At 53.7% G+C, this 17,710-nt stretch overlaps 1 protein-coding gene and 1 long non-coding RNA gene across 7 annotated transcripts in view; one reads left to right on the top strand and one right to left on the bottom strand.

Annotated features, from left to right (window-relative positions):
• IQSEC3 (IQ motif and Sec7 domain ArfGEF 3) overlaps positions 1 to 17,710 on the top strand; it is a 114,042-nt gene that overhangs the window by 69,143 nt on the left and 27,189 nt on the right. For all 6 annotated transcript variants that reach the window (XM_058442818.1, XM_032159219.2, XM_058442819.1 and 3 more), the window contains 2 exons: positions 3,469 to 4,550; positions 6,279 to 6,440. In XM_058442818.1, the coding sequence (XP_058298801.1) occupies positions 3,469 to 4,550; positions 6,279 to 6,440 (1,244 nt within the window). The remainder of the gene's footprint in view (positions 1 to 3,468; positions 4,551 to 6,278; positions 6,441 to 17,710) is intronic.
• LOC116472499 (uncharacterized) lies at positions 2,641 to 14,234 on the bottom strand. The gene is made up of 10 exons (XR_004249091.1): positions 14,144 to 14,234; positions 9,367 to 9,627; positions 8,387 to 8,557; positions 6,489 to 7,790; positions 6,066 to 6,399; positions 5,806 to 5,958; positions 5,432 to 5,564; positions 3,753 to 3,846; positions 3,502 to 3,654; positions 2,641 to 2,852 (listed from the first exon to the last, which is right to left on the bottom strand). It is a non-coding gene; the product is annotated as an uncharacterized LOC116472499 (long non-coding RNA).

Below are 17,710 nucleotides of genomic sequence, written 5' to 3' on the forward strand. Positions count from 1 at the left end.
GCGCCCGCCACCACGCCCGGCTAATTTTTTGTATTTTTAGTAGAGACGGGGTTTCACCGTGGTCTCGATCTCCTGACCTCGTGATCCGCCCGCCTCGGCCTCCCAAAGTGCTGGGATTACAAGCGTGAGCCACCGCGCCTGGCCTAAAATCTGGTTTTCTTTCCTGCTTGGGTGAAGCAGACATTGCCCAGTAGTAGACGGAGTCTCCTGGGGTGATGTCAGCTGGTCTTCTGCCTTCAAGCAGGATGATACCATGCCGAGGGCATGGGCCCCATCAGCACTTTGGAGGCATCTCAAGCGACGGATCTCACACTTCCCTGTGTTGCCAACAGCGTCTCGTGCTGAAAAGGATGCTCTTGGGCCTGAGGTTTTCCTAGAAGTATAAATAGGCCAGATGGGAAAGAAACGTGAAATCTGGCCGGGTGCGGTGGCTCACGCCCGTAATCCCAGCACTTTGGGAGGCCGAGGTGGGCGGATCACCGAGGTGCCAGGAGTTCAAGACCAGCCTGGCCAACATGGCAAAACCCTGTCTCTACTAAAAAAAATACAAAAATTAGCCAGGCACAGTAGCACACACCTGTAATCCCAGCTACTCGGGAGGCTAAGGCAGGAGAATCGCTTGAACCCGGGAGGCGGAGGTTATGGTGAGCCGAGATCGTGCCACTGCACTCCAGCCTGGGTGACAGAGTAGGACTTCATCTCAAAAAAAAAAAGAAATGTGAAATCTGTCAGTTTCTCATGGTGCTTGAGTAGGGTTGACAGACAGAAATTGAGAGAAAAGGGGAGAAAATTGAGAGTTTAGTAATCAGTTCCCCTTCCTCTCTACATTTCCCCTTGGGGAAGGGCCTTCCTGCCTGAGCCAAAGCCAAGTCCCTATTCCAGGCCTCAGGGAATGTGTCAAAGTTCAGCAGGGAGAATGAGCCAAGCTACATTATTTCCACAGAAGCAGGAACAGAATGCCTCAGAGGCAAGTATATGTGTCTCTTATGGGTGCATGAGGTCATAACTAGTAAAGATTGAGTGGGGAGTGTCCAGTCTGTACTGTGGGCAGAATTCTCAGATGGCCCCCAAGTCCCCTTCACACTAGTGTACACATCCTATAAAATCCCCTTCCCTTGAGTATGGGCAGGATAAGTGAATGTGGTGGGACATCACTCCGATGATTAGATTACCGACTGGTTGATTTTGAGTTAATAAAAAGAAACATCATCCAGGGTGGGTCTGAGCTAATCAGGTCAGCCCTATAAATGAAGCTGAAGCCCCAGACAGACACTGTGCTGTTAGCCTTGAAGGACCGAGCTATCAGGTTATGAAGAGGACCACATGGCGGGGGCAGCAGGCAACCTCTAGTGACTGAGGGCCTAAGTCCTGTGATTACAAGGAACTGAATTGTGCCAATGAGTGAGCTCAAAGGAGGACCCCACACCTTAGATGATTTGCAGCCCTGACTGATATCTTGGTTTCAGCCTGGTGAGCTCCTGAGCAGATAACCCAGATGAGCTGTGCCCAGGCTAGATTCACAGAGCTGCATGAGAAATAAACAGGTGCTGCTTTAAGTGGCTGGATCTGTGGTCATGTGTTACACAGCAATAGGTGAGGAATACACTTGGTGTGGTTTAGGGAGCCTCGAAGACCCTCCAATGGGGGACTGTGGTAGCACTGGGAGCTTCCTGCTGCTCGGGGCCTTGTCCCTTATGAAATGCAGGTAACTTTGGGAGAAGCCAAGTAGGAAGGCTTGGTCACCATTTACACGTTAATCTGCATAAGTTCCAACTACCTCCGAGGGTAGAGCTGGATGTTGGGGGAGACAGAATGATGTCCCCAGGTTTGGGAATGCGGAAGGGCACTGAACGGCCAGGCTGGAAGCACTGAAGGCAAGCACTGAGGGTGTCCCATTTTACCTGGGATTGTCCTTGGGGATTGGGGTTGTATCCACAAGGTCTCCTGAGCTAAAAGGGTACCTCTGCTAGCCTGGAATGGGGCACCCATCACACCCTGCAGGGAGGGAGCAGAGGGCACGGCTGTGAATGGGACATAATTTCAGAGACCGGGAACACTCTCACTTCACAAACTTCTCTGAGGGCTGATCACCATTTCAGCCCATCACCTTCACACAGGCCTTGTCCCTTATTTAAAGGCAGAAGCCTCGGGGGCATGGCTCAGTCATACCTTCCCAGTCCTTTCCTGAGAAGTTTCAATAGGGAGGAAAAGTGAGAGCGTAGCAACCTGAGAGGAGAAAACCCACGGACAGGAGGACAGAGCTGAGAGGAGGCACACTGGCCCCCTGAGAGAAGTTTTCCTGGGATGAGGTCTGCCCAGGTGAGGTGCCATGTTCCCGAGCCCACCCCACCCAGCCCTGCTGGGCAGCTCCCACCGTAAGAACAGAGGTGACTCACATTGGAGAACTCTTGGTAATGGTGGCCTAGAGGGACCCCCATTCTTGAGACACCCACTCCACTTTTTAGCAAATCCACATTCACTGAGCAGCTAACTATGTACCGGGAACACACAGATGGTCCAACCCCAATCCCAACCCTTCTGATGTTCCCAGGGAAAGGAACCCAACACAGAGACAAGGTTGCTGGGGAGGAGCGGGGAGACACGAGGAGCTGTGAGGGTTTTTTTAGCATTTCTGTTTTTCACTGTTTATTATTTTAAAGTGTGCATAGAAGTAGAAACAACAGTGTTATAAACTGCCCCGTAGCTATCATCCAGCCGTAACTATTTTATTAATATTTATTAATATTAATACTGTGTCCTCGAACTCTTCCACATTTTTTGACAGAATATTTTAACACAAATTCAAGATATGCATTTTACTCATAAGTACTATTGTATGCATCTGACACGAACTTAAAAAAAAAAAAGAAAAAAAACAAAAAACAAGGTCTCACTGTTTTGCCCAGGCTGGAGTGCTGTGGTACAATCATAGCTCACTGTAACCTCCAACTCCTTGGGCTCAAGCAATCCTCCCACCTCAGCCTTCCCAGTAGCTGAGGACCACAGGCGCGCGCGCACCAGAACACCCAGTTACTTTTTTTTTTTTAGAGACAGACAAGGTCTAACTATATTGCCCAGCCTGGTCTCAAACTCCTGAGCTCAAGCAATCTTCTCTCCTTGGCCTCCCAACATGCTAGGACTGCAGGCCTGAGCTAATGCGCCGGGCCATGAACGTTTTGTAATACCCGCCACAGCATCAAAATCTGACCACCATATGCAGCACCTCCCTCCCGGCCCTTGGGACATCACCAGTCCCCAGAACGGACCCCTCCGTCCTACACCTCTAAGAGTCTTGCCATGTGGCCGTGACGTTCTAGGCGGTTCAGACTTGAGCTGCCCAGGAGCCCCCCCGCCACTGTGCATTCCTGGCCCCCACCCGAGTTTGGCCGGGTGACTCCACCACTCCTCAGAAGGGCTGACCGCCCTTCCCCTCTGAGCCCTTCCTCCTCTCCGTCCTTGTCCTTGCAGATTGAAATGCTAGAACATAAGTACGGGGGTCACCTGGTGTCCCGGCGCGCCGCTTGCACCATCCAAACCGCCTTCCGCCAATACCAGCTCAGCAAGAACTTCGAGAAAATCCGCAACTCGCTTCTGGAGAGCCGCCTGCCACGGCGCATCTCCCTGCGCAAGGTGCGGTCACCCACGGCCGAGAGCCTGGCGGCCGAGAAAGCGCTCATGGAGGGCTACGGCCTCCTGGGGCTGCCGCTGGTGCGCTCGCCCTCCCTGCCGCCCACCCTCGCCGGCACCCTCACCGAGCTGGAGGACTCCTTCACCGAGCAGGTGCAATCCCTGGCCAAGTCCATCGACGACGCGCTCAGCACTTGGAGCCTCAAGGCCATGTGCTCCCTGCAGGAGAGCGGCGCTTACCAGGTCCACCAGGCCCTGCAGGCGGCCGCGGGGCCCCCAGGCCTGGAGGCCGAGAGGCGGGAGCCGGAGAGCGCAGGCCCCGCGCCCGGGGAAGAGGAGACCCCCGGCCTGCCCCCGGGCCACGGCGGCACCGTCATGATGGCTTTCCGGGACGTCACGGTGCAGATCGCCAACCAGAACATATCCGTCTCCTCCTCCACGGCTCTGTCCGTGGCCAACTGCCTGGGCGCCCAGACGGTCCAGGCCCCGGCAGAGCCTGCGGCGGGCAGGGCCGAGCAGGGCCCGAGCTCTGGGCAGGAGGCCCCGGGAGGCCCCGCCGTGGGCCGGGAGGACGCGTCGGCGTTGGACTCGTGCGCAGGGGCTGGGGCCGGTGGGGCGGCGGGTGAGGCCACAGCCCCCAAAACAGAGGAGGAAGAGGAGGAGGAGGAGACGGCGGAGGTGGGGAAAGGGGCCGAGGCCGAGGCAGGCGACTTGGAGCAGCTGAGCAGCAGCAGCACGTCCACCAGGTCCGCCAAGTCAGGCTCGGAGGTGTCGGCCTCCGCCTCCAAGGACGCCCTGCAGGCCATGATCCTGAGCCTGCCGCGCTACCACTGCGAGAACCCAGCCAGCTGCAAGTCGCCCACGCTCTCCACCGACACCCTGCGCAAGCGGCTCTACCGCATCGGCCTCAACCTCTTCAACATGTAAGTCAGCCCCGGCCCCCAGCCCGGAGTCCTGGACGTCCTGGGAGGGAGGGAAGGGGGGGGGCACCTTCGCTCCACCAAGCAGGGCACCAGGTAACTTCCCACGTCATCCCAGGGTCCTCCAGGCGCATCTGTGCCGTGCCTGATCCCTGAGGTCATGTTTAGGAAGTACATATTTTATTTTTAATCATTCTGAGTTTATCTTAAGAAAGATTAAAGGAAAAAAATAACACATCAAACACATGCTTTCACAACTGTTACAGTTTAAGATGAAGCTAGGGTTTAAAAAGTAAGAGAATGTAAAAGAAAAGACAGTATTAAGTAAATAACAGTCCAGGCCGTTTGAGGATTAAGCAGCAATCATTCGGGTGGAGTATGAAGCCAGGGAAAACGCATTAGCTCCCAGGGTTGGTGAAATGCGAGGCTGGATGGGGGAGGGAGGAGAGGCGCCTTGCAAAGAATGTCAGCAGAGCAGGAGAGGGGAAGACTACCAGGAAGAGCGAGTGTGACGCAGGCAGAGACGGGGTAGAAAGAGAACAGGGGAGAAATGACCGACCGCCATAGCTCAGAGACCCCAACGAGACCGGGACTGGTCCTGCACGGAATGTATACAGCCAGTCCCAAGCAGAGGAAAGGAAGCACACCTGCCCCTCCCGTGGAAATGTCAAGTCCAAGAGGCAGGCACTCGCCTCCATCCTCCACTCGCCCCTTCATAACCCTGAGCCAAGAGCACATCTTCCCAGCCCTAATGCATGTTCATTCGTTCATTCGGCTGTTATTTACTGGGTGCCAGGCACTGTGGCCGCAGAGGTGAGAAGGACACATCCCCTGGCCTCAAGGGACTCCTATTCTCAGGGAAGTAGCTACTGTTCACAGCTCACCTTACATAAAGCATCTGTAACCTTCCCAGCAGTATCTACACAGAGGTATTACCATGCTGTTTTACAAAAAAGGAAGCCAGCTCACACCAGTAAGGCGAGCTGCACACGATGAAATAGCTCGTACTCGGCAGACCTAGGGGAAGGCGGATCTGACTCTAAACCACCCCCACTTCTGCAGTGTCTCTTCTGCATGCACATGAAAACTCACACAGACACTCATCTGCCCCAAGACAGTAATTCTTAAACCATCCATAGTGAAGAACCAGTTTTGTTCCCCCACACCCTTCTGAAAATACATTGTGGGCTAATACTTTTGTAAAATACAATAAAAATGAGTTGTTAGAAAAACAATCACATGCCTGGTTGTCCCTTACCTTGTGTTTCTGTATCATCCCCTCCTGGACCTGGAGAAACAGCTCAGGGAGCAGCATGGCTTCAAAGCTTGCCAAGGGAAGAGGTGGCATGCGGAGGTCTCACCTCTGTTTCTCCCACCCTCTCTCCAGGGCTGGGGCGTCTGTGGCGGGGACCTGCATGTTGACAACAGGATATGGGTAGGGGGAAGGGCAGGACTGCAGTAAAACCCAGGAGGTGGGACAGAGAAGGGTACTTCTCCTCCACCTGCTCTGGAATTCACTTTGTTTGCAGATCTCCCCTGTCCTCCCTCTGGTCACACACCATCCTCTGCATGAGGACATTCAGTGGGTTGAGGCTCTGGTGAGAGATGCTTCTAATGGGGAACTGGATTTCCAAGAACCTCTGGGCACTTCTATGGGTGGAAGACAGGGAGGAAAGAGTCATGGGTGATTTCAGCTCACTCTCTACTGCTTCTCCCCACCCCCACCTCCAGAAACCCGGACAAGGGCATCCAGTTCCTGATCTCACGCGGCTTCATCCCTGACACCCCCATCGGTGTGGCCCATTTCCTCCTGCAGCGAAAGGGCCTCAGCCGCCAGATGATTGGAGAGTTCCTGGGCAACAGCAAGAAGCAGTTCAACCGCGACGTGCTGGAGTGAGTACCCCGCACTCCGGGCTCCCCCCACTCCTTCCTGCACCCCACCTGCCCGGGCTCTTTCTGTGAGCTCCTTGGTGAAATCCTTGCTCCAGTTCTAACAGCTTCCAGCTTCCAGATTGTCCACAGGAACCAGAATCCCCTCTTTAGCCCATCACCCCAGTGGGCTGGAGCCCCGTCTCCTGTCAGAGTCATTGACTGAGTTTGCCCCAGGCCAGGCTTCATTTGAGGCAGCAGGGATACAGAAATGGTCCAAAGAGACAAAAAGCCCTTTCTGCCTGCCACTCTCCAGGGCAAGAGAAACCAGGAAAAGGAAAGGGCTTGTGTCAGCACTGGGGTTCATCTCTGCCTGGTGAAGAGCCCCTCAGCCCCACTTCCCCAGGACCCTCCCATTCTCCAAGGTTCATTTTCATATCGCTGGAGGCAAAAAGTGAGAGAAGAAAGAAGGGGTTAAACTGGGGGTTTTAGAGCAAGACAATACTATAATTCCATAAAGATAAATCTACCAACAAAATCATGACCAAAGAAAAATTGTTTCTTTAAAACCAAAGAAAATGGTTTCAAAGTCCAGTAGCAGGGTGGGGACCCCCAGGGGGCTGCCTTTGCCCCCACTCAGCCTTGACAGTGTGGACAGGCAAGAGTCTCTTCACACTCACGCCTTGTCCAAAATGGCAGGGCGGGGCTGGCGCTCCTCTGAGGCTGAGGGGCAGGGCCTTGCAGCTACTCCTTCCCTGGGACATCGGCTCCAGCCCCTGCCATGCCCCTGTGCTCCTTCTGGCTTCCACTAGTCCCCTAGGTTGGCCTCCTTCTTGAAGGTCTCCATTCTTCAGGGACCCTCCCTCATTTCTCTCCCCTCTTTCTCCTTGGGGACAGTCAGCAGAAGTCTCTCCCCGGAGGGCCTGGGAGGAGCTCTCCCTTCCGTCCTCGCCCCTGGAGCAGCAAGGGACTGCCAGAGAGGGTTTGGACGCTGGGGGTGTCACCCACCCAGTGGTCAGCATCCCTGGAGTGGGAGCTTGGAGATTTAGCTTCTATTTATGGAGCCGTCTTGGTGCTGTGCACCCATGTTGAGAAGCCCCTGTCCTCTGGGCCGGCGTTTCCATGCCTGCAGAGTGGTGATGGGTTGTAACGGCTGGACCCATTGCCCTCTGAAATCCCTGTCACATTTCTAAATCCACTGACGTGGTGGTTTTCTGACTGAGTTCAGTGAGTGAGGGCTGGGGTCCGCTCAGGGACCTTGAAATCCCTGCATGGCCCTCAGCTGGGCAGAACTGAGTTCCTGCCCCTGACTCTTGGTGGCTTTGGACAATTTATCATCCCTCCTGGAGCTGCTGGTGGAGACGCTCTGTGGACCTCAAAGAGGAAAGAGAGACAATGCTAGGCAGCGTCTCCCTCTCACCTCCTTTCTCTTCTCCTTCCGGCTTCCCTTCCCTTCCCCAGCACTGCTCTGGGTGCCCCTGGAGGTGATACTGGGTCCAGGATACATCTGGGTTGCAGAAGGGGAGAGATGGCATTTCCTTACGCCTTTCCTTTTCTGTGTCCCCTAGTTGGCTCATCTCTCTGGCTTTTCTGCACTGTTGTCCCAGTCCATTCCTCCTCAAGCCAGGGTGAGGTGCCGGCCCCATCGCCCCAGGCACCCCTGCTGTCTCTCTGCTCTGGGGGCAGGAGTGACTCTGCTTCACCCACAGGCCCTGACTGTTGTCTGTTTTATTCTGTCTTTCCCAGTCTCCATGTGGCCTGCGCCCTAAATTCTAACCTGCAAGGCCCACATTGATCTGGAGTGCTGGCAACACAGCGTTTTCCTGCAGCCCAGGTGGTGCTGAGTCGCACAACGAAAACTAATTGCCCTCTTCCCTGGGAGACTGGGTGTATGGGCTGTGGGCTGGAGGCTTGGAGCAGTGGCTGCACCCTGTGCTGAGGAGGGGGGCTGGGCTGGGCGCTGGGCTAACCTTAGGCAGGGATCAGGCTTGGGGTGGGTAGAGGCCAGACTCTCGCCTTGGTACACTCTTCCAGTGAGAAGAGGCAGCGTGGTGAGATAGGAGAAGTAGCTGGACCCGGGCTCTGCTCCTCCGTGCTGTGTGGCTTTGGCAGGACACCTCTCTGCGCCTCGGTGTCCTCATCTGTAAAATGAGAGGGTTGGGCAATGTGATTGCAAAAGTTTCTCCAAGTCCTGAGAATCTACCACCTTTCCCATCTCTTAGTGCATTGGTAGCACTGCCCTAAACACTGGGGCATGCTTTGTCATCCTGCCAGAGCAGCCCACAGGCCCCAGGGCAGTGCTGGGGTGCCAGGGTTGGTGCAGGGCAGTGCTGGGGTGCCAGGGTTCATGGAGGAATGAGTTGGCAATTTGTTATTCATTCAACAAACATCGAGCACCTATTTATTGTGTGTTGAGAATGGGGCCATGCTGGGCACCTGTGTGTGTGTGTGTGTGTGTGTGTGTGTGTGTGTGTGTGTGTGTGTGAAGAGGCGTGGCTCACAGTCTCAGGGAACTTACAGACCCAGGTGTGGATGGGGAGGGGTGAGAATGAGGAGCATGGAAAGAGAGTGAGGAGAGCAAGGGGCCTCCAGCCGGAACCCTGGCTTGGGCAAGGTTGAGTGCAGAGCTAAGCCCTGATATGCCCTGGTGAAAGCCGCAATCCCTCATGCTTGATTGTGTAGCCCTGCAGGCCTGGCATGCTGACTCAGCGCCACAGAAAGGAGCCCCTCCCTAAAGTCCGTAGGTCACTGACTGCCTTGCTTCTCTCCGAGGTGGAGAGGACCCTGTCCTGCAAAGGGCGGGGAGAAGGTGGAGAAGCAGGAAGTAGCAGGCACTAGCAGGGGAGGTGGGCGCTGGAGTCTTTGCATTTCCCTGCCACTCTGGCCAGCCAGTCTGGATTTCAGAATCACTGTGTCTTCCTTACTCCCGCCAGAGAAAACACACACTAACCAAGTCGCCAGGTGCCATTTTGCCCAGGCCTGGAAGGTTTCATTGGGATTCTACACGGCTCCCCTGCCCCCGCCTGGTGACATTTAGCAAGTGGCATTCATCCTGTACGAAGCTGTTTGCCGAATAAAAGGATATAAATCACCCATCCCCTTGGAGACTAAAACAGTCCAAACCCCAGCACTCTCCCAAGAAGCAGCCGATGAGGAAGAGCCGATGAGAAAGCCTCTCAGAGGGGAAGGGTGTGCTTCCCAACTCCCAGGCCTGCGAGGAAAGGAAGAGGAGGGAGGCAGCAGCTGCCATCTCGGCTGCTGGTCTGTGTCTGAGCATCATGAATGCTGTGACATTTGCTTTCAGAATTCGGCCCTCAGCGCTCTTGGAAGCTGACATCTCCATCCTTTTGTGTCTTATTTCCACAGAAGACACATTCCAAGAAGGAATGTATTCTTACCAGGCCTTATCAAATGATAATAATAGAAGGCATTCTGAGCTCAAAGAGCCACACCCAGTCCAGTGTTTACCTACAAAGGTTTTGCTTTTGGTTTTTTTGAGGCAGAGTCTTGCTCTGTTGCCTGGAGTGCAGTGGTGCAACCATGGCTCACTGCAGCCTTAAATTCCTAGGCTCAAGAGAACCTCCCACCTCAGCCTCCTGAGGAGCTGGCAGCACTGGCATGTGCCACCACACCTGGCTAATTTTTAAATATTTTTGTGGCGACGGGGGTCTCACTGTGTTGCCCAGGCTGGTCTCAAACTCCTGGCCTCACACAGTGCTCCCACCTCAGCCTCCCAAAATGCTGGAATTACAGGATGAGCCACTAGGCCCAGCCTGTTTGTTTTTAAAGGAGAAATCAGCCTCAGTTTCCTCATTGGTAAAATGCTGGTAAGAGTACCTGTCTCATATGAATTACATGTTTTCAATGTACGTGAAGTGCCTGATGCTCAGTAAGTTATCTGTAAATGTTAGCTCTTTCTTTTCTTTTTTTTTTTATTAGAGACAGGACCTCTCTTTGTCACCAGGGCTACTGGGCAGTGGCATGATCAAAGCTCACTGCAACTTGAACTCCCGGGCCCAAGTGCTCCTCCTACCTCAGCCTCCTGAGTAGCTGGGACTACAGGCTAAATGTCAGCTATTTCATTATTATCTTTCCTACTTGAAAGCACAGACATTAGAACCCCCCACCCCCGCCATCCCACTCCCCACGCACAAGGAAACCTCAAACATGACTCACAACTCAGGTCTACTAGGCAGACAACAAGAACTTGCTGGAACTTGCTGGGCTTTGCTGGGAAGGGGGTCAGCGCAATCTGGGGAGCACCCTGCAGCCTGAGGAAGCCCGGTCCAGAAGCTGAGAGTCACGCGGTGGCAGGCCAGCAGCAGGAGCCAGACAGCAGCCAGGGCTGGGGTCCTCTGGGGCTGGAAGCCTCTCCCTCTCGGTTTTCACATGGCTGGGGAATTTGGCCCTGCTCTAGTTCCTTTCTGAAATGTTCGCTTCAGCAGGTTTGAAGGCCAGCGGATGGGGAATGTTCCATGCTGGCTGTGAGCGGCCTCTTTCTGGCCTGGATGATTTTTTTCCGGTGTGAATCCCATGCACGTGGAGAGCATTGGTGTCTACCGTCTCCATGAAATTCAGGACGGCAGCTTCTGGGTTGAGCTGCCGGAAGAAAGCTTCCTGGGTGTTCCTTCCCTCCACTGTGTCTGCTCCATCCTTTGTTAAATTCCAAGACATATCAGGGCTTGACGTTTGGGTCAGATTTCATTATTTTATTTCCATGGAAATATGTTGGCCAGAGTATAACAGATTTGTTCTTCTTAGAGGACATTTAGAAATGAAGACAGATTTTCTGTCAAATTCAACAGTCTGGAAGGCTCTGGCCTTTCATTGCTAGGAAGAAGTCATTTGAGAATGTCCTGCCCACATTGCTGTGGATAATCTCAGTTACCTTATTCCTGAGGAATTCCCATGAGGAAGGGGAGAGCAGGCTGGGGCCCAGGCAGACCTTATGTGTCTGGAGGAGATAAAAAGAGGCCCAGGCAGCCACTGTGGCTCACACCTGTGGTTGCAGCACTTTGGGAGGCCAAGACATCAGAATCACTTGAACCTAGGAGGTTAGGGCTGCTGTGAGCTGTTAGGGCACCACTGCACTCCAGCCTGGGCAAAAGAGCCCTCATCTCTACAAAAAAATTTTTTTTAAATAGCCAGGTGTGGTGGTGAGCACCTGTGGTCCCAGCTACTCGGGAGGCCAAGGCAGGGGAATCACTTGAGCCCGGGAGATGGAAACTGCGGTGAGTTGTGATCACACCACTGCACTCTAGCCTGGAAGCCTGGACAACAGAGTGGGAGCCTGTCTCAGAAGAAAGAAAGAGAGAGAGAGAGGAGAGAGGGAGGAAGGGAGGGAGGGAGGAAGGGAGGGAGGAGGGAGGAAGGAAGGAAGGAAGGCAGGAAGGAACGAACATAGGAAGGAAGAGAGAGAGAGAGAGAGACCCAGTGCAGGCAGGCAGGAATAGAAGATTTAGGGTCATTTCCACTGCTTTGGAAACGGTACACTGCCAGCACCAGAAGGATGGAAGGAGAACATCTTCAAAAGTGGCGTCTTTAGGGTTATGGCCTTGACGCTTCACCTCTCCACTCTCTCCTGCCCCACTCCCCACCACAGATAGACAAGGGGTTCTCCTGAACAGTCAACAGTTGTGAGAGTTTAAGACCTACTTACTTCTGTAGCTGGAGACCTTGGGACCTTCAGTCCAGGATTGAGACTCCCTTTGGCTTCGTCACTTTGGCATATAAATTGGACTTTTATATAAAAATGGACCTACCTGCCTCCCAGTCCTTCCCTGACTACTCAAGCCTTTGCTCTGGAGGAGTCAGTCTCCTCTGTGTGATAGCTGTGGCTGCAACAGGCCACTCCAACGTGGGCCTTCTAGGAGGGTCTTCCGGGGTGTCACTGTCTCCAGGGCAGGGCTGTCATATCTTCAGGAGGGCCGTTTGTGACCAAGCGGGCCATGAAACATAATGACAGCACGTGCTGTGTGCCACAGGTGCTGTTCTGAGAGCCTTACATGCGAAACCTTCTTCCATCTTCACAGCAACTCTGGCAGGAAAGTGTGGCTAATCTGTACCAAACGAAGGCACTGAGGAACAGAGAGGTTGGGGAGCTTGCCCACAGTCACAGAGCTGATCAGTGGCTGAGGTCTGAAGCCAGGCACAATGACTCATCACCTGAGCCCTTAACCCCGCGCCATCCAGCCTCTGTGCGTCATTCCAAGACCCGTGTGGTCTGGTTGGTTTTACAGTCCTCGTCAGTCCCCCGTCATGAATCAGGACACTGAAGACCCTTTAGACAATCAGCTGGTCCAGCCCTCTCATTTTATCCTGGCAGAAAGTGAGGCCCTGGGGAAAAGAAATGACTAGTCTCCTGGCCAGTGGCAGAGAAATTGAACAAAATCAGGTACTCTCCCACCTCTTGCCTTGGCGTTATTTGCTATGCCCCGACCCTCTCAATTTGGGAAGAAAGCACAGCTGAGAAACTGTTTTGTAAGTCTCAAGAGGTCGGAGCCAGATTTAGCTTCCTCTCTCTTGTGTATGTATATCTTAAAGGGCCGATGGATGGCTGTCTGACGATATAATTCCAGGCAGAATTAGTTGGTGGGGCAGGGAGGGGTCCTGTCCACTGACAGGCGTATCAGCCCACACCTAATGAAAACGATCATGCATTAAGCCCTGTTGTATACCAGGAACTTCACACCCACTCTTTTAACACTCACAACAACCCTGCGCAGTAGATATTCTCAGTGTTGTCTCCATTCTCAAGGTGGGGAAATGAGCCACCAAGAGGCTGCATGACTTGAAGTAACAGCTCCACGGCCTTTTCTTATTCCACCCACTGTTATTGGCACAGAGCAGTGCTTCCAGAAGGTGTTCCCTGGACCAGCAGCATCAGCTTCACCTGGAAGCGTGTTAGCAACGCAAACTCTCAGTTCCCGCTCCAGGCCCACTGAATCAGACTCTGGGGCGTGGGGCCCAGCAGTTCGTGCGCTAATAAACCCACCAGGCAATTCCAATGCGTGCCTCAGTTTGAGACCCACCAGCAAACAGGGGTGCTGCCGAGCCCAGCAAAAAAAAAATCAGCTCAGGGCTTCTAAATTGCAAGGGTGGTTTGAATTTAGTTCTTTTGGTACCTGAGTCTCAAGGTGTGAGTGGCAGCCAGCCCTGCCCAGGCCCCCTCAAAAGAGAGTTTCTTCGTCCTCATGACATCACCAGGAACACTGGCAGGTCCTGCATCAGTTTCCTCCTCTTCTATTTTCTTAGCCATGTTGCACTTTTCCAAAACACCTTGGCCCTTGTTGAGCATGCGATGAATTCTGACAAACAAAATAACCCTCTGGAGGATGGGGATATTTTTAATTGAATTGTAGAAGCCAAGAACTGCCAAATAAAGCCAGGTTTTCTATATTCCGTGGCAACAGGTGGTTTAGTTTTCCTTCCTATTCCTGAAACCTGGGCTTAGTCTCAGCCAGGAGCACGAGCTTGGGCTTCACCTTCCAGATCTTCGCCGCCTCTTCCAGCCAGTTAAAAATCCCTGCTGCTACCATTACCTATTTTCAGCTCCCAACCAGTTCCTTTGTCTGCCAGACACTGTCTTGCTATCATTAAAAAAAAAGAAGGTTGAGATGATGAAATTCATTTTGATCACAGGCGTGTAGGACGCTTCATTTCCCTGCAACACAAACTGATTCCACGCACAGATCAATGTTAACAAGCAATTTTATGCAAGATTGTACCTGTTTCTACAGATGCAGGGAACATCCATCCTTTCTCCCAAACCCTTGTGAGGTGTTTGCTGCAGACACTGCAGAAGCTCACAGGAAAGAGGGGGAAGCCTGAGCAAAACCGGTACCACTCGTGATCCACACGCCCGTCAGCGGCACCTCCTGAGGCAGGTCCAGTCATGCTTGGCTGGAAGCAGTCTAATCGGTGCCAGTTGCTCTAGTTCTCACATTCACTCACTTGCATGTGCAGTGGGAGGAAGAGGGGGCCTGTGCCCTCCACACGGCCTCACTGCCTGGAGTCTGGAAGCCTCGAGGCCATTTGCAAGTCCATCACAGGTCTTGGTGTCAGCTCCGGATAATCTTGGCAGCAAAGCAGGCTGAGTAATCCTGGGCCGTTGGGTAGAACTTCCAAAGGCACAGGCCACTGAGGCTCCTTCTCCAGCTGCCGGCATGCAGTCATTCCTGGTCATCTCTCACTCACTCATTCATCCCACAAAACAGTGATGGGGTGCCCAGACACCAGGGAGGCAGAGATTAAAAGAACTGCCCTATCTTGAAGGAGCCTGTAGCCTCATGGGAGAGACAGGCAGGTGAATGTTATGACACAGGGAGATAAACGCAATGGTCGACAGAAGGTGGGTTCCGGGGACAGTGGAGGTCAGGGAAGACTCCCAGGGAGGATGAGAGCTAAACAGAGACCTGCAGGGCTGGGGCTGGGCAGCAGGAAGAAATAACAGCATGCACCAAAATGGGGGCGTGAGAGCCAGGCTGCAGGAGGGGACCACACTGGGGAAGGGGCGAGAGAAGCTGGAAGCAGACAGGGCCTCGTTTGCTTTGCTGAGGAACTTAGGTTTCACACTAATGTGGGGATGTGGGGAGCCCTGGGAGAAATGTGAGCAGGGGCATGAGCCACGGTGCCAAGTGAGCAGCCTAGAAGGATGGCTCTGAAGACGGTTTGGAGGCAGGGAGACTGGTGAGGAGGCTACTGCTGTTAACAGCCATGGTGACAAAGGATGAAGCCCTAAACTGAGGCCGTGGGCATGGGGAGGGGAGAGGTTGGCAGAGCCCGGGGCCGTGGAGAAGCAGCAGGGCCGTGGCCAATGTGGGAGGGAGCCAGGCAGCCAGCGCACAGCCAGTGGTCTCCGAGCTGATGAGAATTCAGAATACGCATGTGCTTCAGGCCCCCTGTGTTGTGCTCCATCTACCAGATAAACACATATAGATTTTCCATTTCAGGGGCAGGGAGGTGCTGGATTCAGGGACATTTCATCCGAAGAATCTATCAAACTAGACATTGTCAAATATTTACCCAAGCAAGTTAAACTGTTAGCTAGCTAGAGCCACTGGAATGGGGGCAGCCACTAGAATGGGGGCAGCCACCTGGACAGTGGTTGTTGAATGGGGGATAGGGCCCAGTTTCAGGTCAGTGAGGAGGGACAGCTGCGATGGATGAGGGGCTCCTCTGGAGGAAAGAGTCCACCTGGGGCGGGTGATGGAAGCCAAGAAGACGGTGTTTCCAGAAGGGAGCAATTAACCATGTCGATGCTGCCAGGGGGCTGGGATGAGGAGAGAGAGAGGCCGTTGGCCACATAGCAGCCAGCAGTGGCCGTGACAAGGGAAGTGTTAATGGTGCCCTGGGGTTGGATGCTTGAGTGGAGCAGGTTGAAGAGTAATTGGAGATGAAGTGGAGGCAGCAAAGAGGAGAGAAAAGGGGCAGTGTCTAGAGAGCGACGAGGGCTCAAGGCAGGGTTCTAATTTGTAAGATAAAAAAGACAAGCACTGGGTGCCCCTGAGGATGATTCAGTAGAGGGGAGGCATGGTCGCTATCTGAAACAACACCTCAAACTTCACGTGCCCATGATGAAGACTCCATCTCTCCTCCAGCATGTGTCTGCACCATGATACACTCACACTAGAGAACGGTACCTCCAGGCCCCTGGGAGCTCCAGCCAGAGCTCCAGGATGCACCAGTGATGCCCCCCTTTCCTCACTTCCCACATTCCCTGCATCTCGAGTCCCATCTGTTCTTCCTCTAAGATGCAGCTAGATCATTCATTCAGTTTGTTTCCACTGCTCCTGCCTTAGCCCAAGCCCCATTATCTGTAGCTTGGACCTCTGCAGTAGCATCCTAACTGGGCCCCTGCTTCTGTCTTGTTCCCTGCCCCGCTGCCATTCATTTTCTCCCCAACAGCCAGAGAAATCTTCTTAGAAGAAGCAGGACTCTGTCACTCCTCCGATCATACCCTCTATTATGACCCAGTGCATTCAGGATAAACTCCCAAATCCTTCTCATGACCCACAAAGCTGACAGACTGAGCCCCTGACTGCCTGCCTAGCCCCACAGTCACCATTCTGCCTATTACTGTCTGCATTGCAACCTTGTGGACCCTGCCTTGGTCCTTGAAAGCTCCTCCCTGCCACAAGCCTTTGCATATGCTTCCTCCCTTAGCCCACCTGAAAGCTCTCCCCTCTCTCCTTCCTTTGGCCACCTCCTACTCATCTTTCAGGCCTCAGCTCAAATGTCATGTCCCCAAAGAGTCCTTTCCAGACATACAGTATAAAATATATCTCCTTTGTCCTCTCCTGGAACTGTCGTTTCCCTACATAGAACTCGTCATGACTATAGGTAAAGAATTATTTTTGACTCTGTGTTTAATGCCTGTCTCCCCCACCAAGACAGAGACGATGTTGCTTGCCACTTACACCGGGTCCATAGCACAGCCTTGCACACGGGAGCCACTCAGTGCATGCTGCTGAAAGAGTCAACCAGCCACTGCCACGGGGCACAAAAAGCACCAAAAAGGGGAAGGCAGGAGGTCAGCAATATGGACCCCTGCTGTGGGCTCCAGGTGCCCAGGCCAGCTCTGAACCTGCAGAGTGACCAGAGCCCCCGTGCTGACTGCCCACAGATGCACCAATAGGCTTGCCTGTGTAACTGTGTCCACGTGCTTCTCCTTGGCCTCTCACAGGTCCCCACCAAGCCATCTGGGTAAGATCACAGCCCCTGGGAAGACATGCATTAGTGCCAGCCACTGAGCAGCAGAAAGCCAGGGAGAGGTGGGGGAGAGGAGGGCACAGGGGGCCACCTGCCCCAGGAGATGTCAGCAAGGAATGAGATGTGTGCAGCACCCCTGCAGGGCTGGCTGTCTTGTGTACTTCAGTCTCACATGTAATAAAAACATAATGGTACAATGGTTCATATTGCACAAGCTTGAGAAGATGAGGTCATTGCACACGTAGTGAAGCACTTAGAGCCATACTCAGTACAGAGAGCTCGGAGGGAACTCCCCCCATTGAGTAAGGGACCCCCTGCCACCCACGCACACACAGGAGTGAAGAGAAGAGAGCCCAGTGGGGCAGGGAGAGGCCTCACAAGATTAGGAAGCTGAAAGCCTGCTCTCCCTAGCTGTGGGAGCATGGGGCAAGCCCTACGTGGCCTTAGTTTTGTCTTCTGTAAAACGGGGAGATGATACACCAGAAAAGACCACCCGGGAGGAGAGATGACTCCGGGCCGCCCTGGGTGGAGGCTGCAGGATGGATTTGGTAAACTGCTCGCACTCAGCTCCCCATGAGAATTCC

Source organism: Hylobates moloch, unplaced genomic scaffold (assembly GCF_009828535.3).
Source record: "Hylobates moloch isolate HMO894 unplaced genomic scaffold, HMol_V3 SCAFFOLD_8, whole genome shotgun sequence".
In the NCBI taxonomy this organism is placed as follows: domain Eukaryota; kingdom Metazoa; phylum Chordata; class Mammalia; order Primates; family Hylobatidae; genus Hylobates; species Hylobates moloch.